At 37.4% G+C, this 8,597-nt stretch overlaps 1 protein-coding gene across 1 annotated transcript; it reads right to left on the minus strand.

Annotated features, from left to right (window-relative positions):
* Positions 1–347: 347 nt before the first annotated feature.
* LOC119190516 lies at positions 348–8,494 on the minus strand (the record flags this gene model as incomplete). Its single annotated transcript, XM_037442574.1, is given in 3 exon segments — positions 348–574; positions 1,876–1,978; positions 8,370–8,494. Coding segments are annotated over 3 exon segments (315 nt in total), but the record flags the coding sequence as incomplete, so codon positions are not given.
* Positions 8,495–8,597: the final 103 nt, after the last annotated feature.

Here is an 8,597-nt window from a genome sequence, read left to right on the forward strand (position 1 = left end):
CGAGTTATCAGACCCGCGCTATTCCACGACACTGTCGATCCGGATCGACGGTTCTACGCATTGCCGAACGGTTTGTGCTGTTTTACGATTTAGTTTTACTAATTTAGCTAAGATAATTATTAATCATTACTTATGTGATGACTTATCTATTGGGACTAGAGCAGAATTACATAATATAATGTTATTTAGTTACATATTTTTGAAATCTGCCAATAGTTGTTCCGACACGCACCTGGACGATGCGCCGTGGGTTACCTGGTCCAGTAGCGCAGCACGCGCTTGTGCAGCGTGCGGTCGCGCGCACGCCACAGCAGCGCCGCCGCCGCCAGCGCCAGCGCCGCGCCCGCGCTCGCCCACAGCGCGCCCCAGCCGCCCCACCCGCCCGCGCCGCGCTCCGCCGCCAGCCCCGCCGGCGCCGTGCGGCACCACTCCGCCTTCACCGACGACAGCGAGCTCATCACGCCGAACGTCCACGGCGCGCGGTGATTCAGCCACAGCACGTAGCACCCTCCTCCGCCCGCACCGAACACTCCAGCCGGATCGCGTCCGCCGCGATCGAACAGTTCTCTGTCACCTGCCGGTGTGATACTCGATACTCGGGACTGCTGATCGTCACACTAGACTTTGTATGGAACGTACAGATCTAATTCCATCTTTATCTTGTCTGTACATTATAGACATTACAACAAAAAATAATACGGGGTATCCTTATTGGAGCAACAGAAACCAAAATAACAGTTTTTAGAAATTTTATGTCTCTCTGTATGTTTGTATCCAATTCTCACAAAACTGTTACATGGAATTTAATGCACTTTCTCCGATGTATTGTTAGAAGTCTAACTTAAAATATAGGCTCGATTTTATCCCGGAAAATCTTTTTCATGTTAGGGAAACCGCGCGCAAAAACTAATGTCAAAATAAGACAGAAGTATAAAATCCGTTTACAATTTACATACTTATCATCAGGTGCAGTAAAAACACTTTGCCGTGCCTTCAATAAAAAAGAAATCTTATGCTCAGTGTAGTAGAATGTAATGTAGCTCCTGTTGCGGCTGTTATTTTTATGTGTTCTATAGTTTTTGTTGCATAGTTACCGAACTTCGAAATAAACACTCGTGTCAGTAACCCCTTTAGCAATAGTAACACCTTTTACTTAACATTATTAATTACTTACAACACTAGGGACTACACTACTACTTTACTGATCATACGTCCTGCCTATGGTAAAGTCGCATATGACTTAATAACTGTCGTAATTACCATCTGGACTCAATGATCAGTTCTTAAATTGTAATATGGAATGTACACCAGGGTGAGGCGGATCATGGGAGGGAGGGCGGTGAGGGGAAAGGCGAAATAAGATATGAAGCACAATTACAAAATACTTACGGGAATAAAATTCTGAATTAGGTAGATTTCGTCGCCAATGTGTTTCCTCGTTTAAAAGACAAACGGCAATGAATATTCGAAAGCACAGATGCGTGCTCAGGTTTTGAAATGGAGACCTTCGTCTCAATCAGCCCATTACCATCAGGGGCACGTTAGTCATTGGTTTCTTTTGTTTCGGCTGGTTATTTAAATGTAGCGGTATGGTTTTGTGTTAAACAGTTTCAAATTGATTTTGATCTTTTTTGTGCCTGCAACGGCATCAACTTAATGTTTCGTATATAACTTTATACATTAGACTACTTGAAGAATCCGGAAACACTATTATCTAGTTTATAATAAAAGGAATTTAAAAACATTTATGGATTATAGCTGGTTTTCATGTGATTTACTAACTACCTGCTGATGCAATATTGCGTAAAACATTTGTCTACATTAAGGACAAATGTTATCAAAAAATAAATAATATATTACTATGGCTCCACTTACCACTTGATGGGGTAAGGACTTATTAGTGTTGTAGAGCTCCACAGAGTACTCCGTTGGCGGTTGTCGACCGAAGAAATTAACGATTTGCTCAATGTAGTCTTTCCTGGAATACAAACATTACATCATAATATGTAGTTAATTTCATTTACTATGTACATTATACAGTACCTACACTACACATACTATGAACAATTGTATTGTGATTTGCTAGTGTAACATTATGGACGGTTTAGACCAGCTGTACTGTACCCGCGGCTCGCTGAACTTCTTCCCCCTTCTTGTTCCCCAGTATTTGAATTTTGTTTTCATCACTCATAGAATTTGCTCAGGGTACAAGTTGAATCAGAAATGGCACGACCCCGCTAAGACTGCCCGTTGACTGGGCTTTTCGTACATCTTCTTCTCGAAAGGTTGAACACACATATTGCAAAAATCCTGTCATTTGATACCCATATCATGGGCGTGCAGCAAAAAAAACAGTCCCACATCTAGGGCGATTCGCCATTTTGGATTTAGAATGACGTCACTCAGCTTACCATGCATTGTCATCCAAACTAAATATGTATTAAAAATTGTATCTTATTTTTTTGAGGATCACTGCTTTTATATTCAGTTGCAAGATTCCACCCGAACCTAAATACATCCATATAAACATTGCAAATTAAATAAAAACTTGTAAAACTCTGATTAAAAGGCAAATATTCTGTATGGAGTAAATAACCTACAGAAGATAAAAGTAGGCTATATGTTAAACTAGGACGTGGTCTCTCCGTATGCCAAATGTACACTTTTATACTATTACTAGCTTTTGCCCGCGGCTCCGCCCGCGTTATAAAGTTTTCCGTTATAAAAGTCACGCTATATATTTTCTCGGGAGCCTATGTTCTTCCCAGGATCTAAAACTGTCTCCATACCAAATTTCATCTTAATACGTTGGGTAGTTTTTGAGTTTAACACATTCAGGCAGACAGATGCAGCGGGGGACTTTGTTTTATAATATATTTTTGCAGAACTTTATAAGAGGAACAATCCCGTCATACATTGTTGCATAACTTTAACCGTTTACGCAACGCACGCAACGGAAGCTCTCAAAACTAATAAATTTTCCCCGTTTTTGCAACATGTTTCATTACTGCTCCGCTCCTATTGGTTATAGCGTGATGATATATAGCCTATAGCACTCCAGGAACAAAGGGCTATCCAGCACAAAAGATTTTTTCAGTTCGAACTGGTAGTTCCTGACATTAGCCATTACTGCTCCGCTCCTATTGGGTATAGCGTGATGATATATAGCCTATAGCACTTCACGAACAAAGGGCTATCCAACACAAAAAGATTTTTTCAGTTTGAACCGGTAGTTCCTGAGATTAGCGCATTCAAACAAACAAACAAACAAACTCTTCAGCTTTATATAATAGTATAGAAGTATAGATTAGGTTGGAACAAAGGATCTTCGTATTTTATATGAAACGTTAAGACTTCCCGGTGTTAAAACTCATAATGAACAATGCCCTTACAATCACACTATAGACACAGTATCCCCTTATTGTGAGTCAACTCAGGTTTTGCCACAGTCTGTGAAGCCTGACCACGACCTTTTTCGTAAGTTCTTGTCGTACGTGATCCACTTTCCATCACCATTTACCAATCTTTTCAAAAACGGTTCGGTTTCATTGCGTTTCCATAAAAAATCGCAAATGAGTACATGTTTATTAAGTTTCTTTCAGTGAGCTCATGCGGCACCCAAATATCGAGTTTTTGTGTACCCAGTTTTGTTCAAATAGGTCAAAACTGTTTTGTGGTCAATTCTCAGTTCTTCAGCTATATCGTAACTACTGATATATCGATCTTGCTCCACTTATTAGAAAATGGCCTCCACTTTGTCATAACACGGCACCCAGTGCGAAGTGCGTCTTTGAATCAAAATTCCCGGATTGAAAAAATTTAAACCAAATCTGTGCTACTCTTACTGACACTGCACTAGGTCCTAAAAAAACAAGTTTTTTCGCAGTTTGTGCTGTTGTTTGTTTTCCTTTTGTATAATAAAACTTATCGAATTTCTTTATTAGATGTGAATCTAATAAAGAAATTCAAACCTCTGGATTGAAAGAAAAATAAAATATAAAAATAGCTGAAAACAACATTTAACTAATTTCTTATTTAAAATGTAACCATTTTAATGTCACCTAAACCAGCCAGATAGCAATAGTACGAAATTTTATTACAAGTTTATACATACTATATGCAAAAGACTCCTCCCTCGACAAATTATATAAAGGTGCAGTTTCTTTGTTAACCGACTTAAAAAAAATGAGGAGGTTAGGCTGTATAACATTATGCTATGGCCGATAGGAGCGGAGCATCAATGAAAAATGTTTAAAAACTGGGAATATTCGTTCCTTTTGAGAGCGCCCGTTGCGTGAGCTGCGTTAACGATTAAAGGTACACAACGAACAGGTATGACGGAATTATATCTCTTAAAAAATTCTAAAAATACATTATAAAACAAAGTTTCCTCCGCCACCTCTGTCTGCCTGTCTGAACGTAATAAACAAAAAACTACCCAACAGATGAAGATGTAATTTGTTATGGAGATAGTTTGAGACTCTTGGAAGGACATAGGTTAGTTTCTATACCGGGAAAATATGTATATAGCGGGAGTTTTATCGCGGAAAGCTCTTGCACGCGGGTGAAACGGTGAACAATAATTGACAAATATAGATTTTAAAATTAAACTATTTTTCGGATTTTATTGCAGTTCTAATGTTTTTATTTTAATTTATTTAGTTTAATTTTAATGTGTAACATTCGCGTAAACATAAGAAATCATTATAAGTATAGATTAGAATTATAGGATTTCGTTAATTTTTCTATTGAAATTTTATGTTTCGGCCAAAATGTACACACCAAACTTCGTGAATGTGGGGTTAGAGCGTTGTTCCTAGCGAGTCTAATAAGAATATTGCAAATGCAGAATTTTAGATCAGATGGGGTTGCGGTGTTAGCATGATATGGATCCAACTGACACAATTCAAAAGAATAATTAAAAAATTAATTATAGCAATATTTACTAAGATCGCAGTTTATACTGCCCTCGTGCGCAGAATTCTAGAGTACTGCAGCATCGTGTGGAATCCGCATTATGATATTTATAATAATCGTTTGGAAGGTTTTAGTTTAGTTTTTTAACGTTTTTAGGTCACTTGACTTCTAACCATAATTTAGTAAATAAACTGCCGTCCTATGATGATAGACTACGATACTTTCGATTGATCTCTCTTCGATGATACGTCACACTTCGATTATAAAACTTTACGATCAAAAATAAAGTATGGGATAATACCGTTGAAATACTTGGCAAATGCGATGATGAATAAAAAACCGTTAAATAGATCAAATATTAATTTTTTTCGTCTTCTGAAATAATTATTGCTACCCATATTGACAATCAACGTCCGATCAGAGGAAAAACACTATAGCGGGGTCCGATATGCTAAATTTGCAGTTACTACAGCGTCCTGTGGGGACCTATTGGATTGCAAAGATTAGGTCCTAAAACGAAGAAAAGCTTATGTTAAGTTTGCCATTTTAGTGGAGAGGAGAAAGTGTACAAATTTACATAAATGTAAAAAATCAGTCACTTGAAATTATCGAGCGTGTCGGATATTCATAGTGTACACGCGTTATGTCTTTCTCATAAACGAGAGATATTAGGAGGTTGGCCGTAAAAAGGATAGAAAAAAAAAATCCAGTGCCGACTGTATAAAAATCTGACGCGCTAGAGTATTTAAGGTTAAGGTTTAAGGTGACGCTTTATTTTTATAACTTTGTAAATCTTCCATTTCCTTTGCCACGCTCAAATTGACAGATTATTGAAATGTACACGGTTCTGCATGTATTCGACTTACCTTGCCTCAATCTGGGCCCTTATTCTGTATGGTAGTGTAAACGCGTAACGCGGCCATGTCATGTTATCTTCGAGAAATGTGCGTGGAATGGTATTCTGTAAGCCAAATTTCTATAGTCCTAAACATGACGCGTTGTGTTCCGTGCTTGTTACGCACTGTTAACATAACGTGCGGGATAGAGAATAAGGCCCCTGATGCGCACGACTTTTTCTGAGTATCGATTATTTTTTAAATTATGCATGCTGTCGGTGTTGCGAGAGAGATGTTATCTATATCTGATTTTCCGTGTTTGAATCGTATTTCTGTTTTATTTATAGATAATCTCATCACGAATGTGCGCTCCCCTACTTTCCCTAATCATTTATAGAACAGGCAAAACTCGAGAGAGCGCAGTGAAAATTTGGAAGGATGCTCTACTTTATTTATTTTTTTGTACTTATACCTACTAGGTTCTCAATTCGACGAGTATTTTTATATGTTTAGTACCTCAGAACTCAGTCGCAGAAAAAATATTTTTCCAAATCGCTTAAAAATAATAAATTAAACGACTTGGAATATTTTTTTTTATTTTATAGGATATACTATCAGGTTGGTCTTACAAAAATATTTTTAAAATTGATATAGAAATTTTGTTTTTAAACTAAAATAAGTGGAATAAGTAATAAAATAATCGAAATAGCGTTGGGTTTGGTTGTATCTGCTTCTGCTTATACACACAGTTTTACCAGTTTCAACCGTGTCATTTAACGTCCCTGACTGCCTGACCCTTAATCTTCAACGCTTGTCATAGTGTACACGTGTATATAATCATATTTTGATGTTATACCTTAGAGTGATAGAAACATCATACAAACCGCAATTTCGACTAGCTGTGCAAAGTGATATTGGTTTTTTACTCGGTATCAGCCTGGAGTCTGGAATTTGTGACTGATATAGCGATAGGCTCGCCCCCTATCACATCATGGGACGGAATACGTACGGCGAATAGTGGGTGCCCCTGCTTACCCCTTCGGGGACAAAAGGCGTGAGTATTTGTGTGTGTATAAATTTTGAATTAATAATAACTAAAACTTGACTTTTTTTAACAACTATTCTTTAAACTTAGTTCTTTGCCTGCGGTTTCGCCCGCGTAATTTTTTTTTGTCGGAATACACATTTTTCTGTGGTAAAAAGTAGCCTAGTCAGGAGTAACATAGTTAGCTTTCTATTACTACAAAAAATGAAATTCGTTCAGTAGTTTCTGAGATTAGCATGTTCAAACAAACAAACAAACTCTTCGGTTTTATATATATATTTCCCTTGGTCATCGCATCACGCATTCGTCGTTCTTTGTTTACTATTATTATTTTTCTTATACCACTTCAATGTGGAGTGATCGGAACAGTATCATTCACTCATAGATGTCAATCATTAATGTAGAGAATTGTATGATCTACAACTTTTGTCTGACCTATTTTACGATAATACCTCCAGTTTCAGAGACAAATGGGAAAACCGGAATTTTAACCTTTGACCTTGAATAAAATATTTTGCACACATAGGATCGATGGGAACTTTTGACATTTTATTGATAATGACGTATTTAACGTCTGTACCAATTTTCAGCTCACCATCATATTAGTTTATTAACCCTGAATAATTTATGATTAAATGTTTTTTTATTGCTTTTAATGACGAGACGAGCTTGCAGTTCGCCTGGTGTAGGTAATGATCTCGCGAGATCTCAGCCATATTTTACGAGACTGAGTCTCGTACATTTTTTTTACGAGATCTCGCGATGTTGCGAGATTGAGCGGAGCACATATTGTCGGCTGTCAGATGAAATACTGGTGATAGGTCTCTCATATGTGAGAGTTCCCCTAGTTAGATGGCCATCCTGAGACATGAGATGTTAAGTCTCATTATGTCCCGTAGTTATACTGGCTACAGCCTACAATGTCCTTCAAACCAGAACACAACAGTGACTATAGACTGCTGCTTGGCGGTAGTAAGCTTAGACAGGTATATAATATGTTATCAAATAAGTTAAGTCGTTACACATATTCTTCTAACTCAGACAAGTTGGCGTTACAAATTAACAATAACAGTAGATGAGGGGCGATCGGCAGAGTGTGAGGTCACTCGTTCAGGGGAATAACTTCATTCGGAGTTTATGATACCTACAAGCAAAATTATAATCAATATTTATAATGATAACTCAATTAATATCCTATCCGAGAATTAATCATCTGAAGAATTTATTATTGTAATGTAACTATTATAAATTCTGCCTGGAATTCATGTTGGTATGACGGCAAGAGATAACGAATTTTGTTATTGGTACTATATTTAAGTAGTTGGCTCATCGTGTTAATGTATTTGATTTTTCATAGCTTATATGATAATCAAAATTTGTCTGCATTTTAATAACTGTGTTAGGAAATTTGTTTGCACTGTGGTTACATTCTCGGTCGAATATTATTACTTTTATAAAACAAATATTACACAGAGAAAAAATATATTCGATAAACTTATAAATGCAAGCTAATGTTTCTTTTCTGACACATAAGTAAAATCAGCCTACCAGTCTGGACAAAAGGTACTTACTCATGTTCATGTGCGAAGACGGTCATCTCAGCAGTTACGTTGAAGTACTGATACGTGTACGGGTTGGTGATGTTGAAATGCGAGTCGTATGGCGGTAACTCGGTGGAGCTCTTGCGCAGCGTACTCTTCAAGTAGCAGCTGCTGAATATTAAGTCCCACTGGGTCTCCAAGCACACCTACAAAAAGTATTATTATAGTAGTAACTACGGCAAATATCTTGTTACAGTT

This window comes from Manduca sexta, chromosome 24 (genome assembly GCF_014839805.1).
Source record: "Manduca sexta isolate Smith_Timp_Sample1 chromosome 24, JHU_Msex_v1.0, whole genome shotgun sequence".
NCBI classification, from domain to species: Eukaryota; Metazoa; Arthropoda; class Insecta; order Lepidoptera; family Sphingidae; genus Manduca; species Manduca sexta.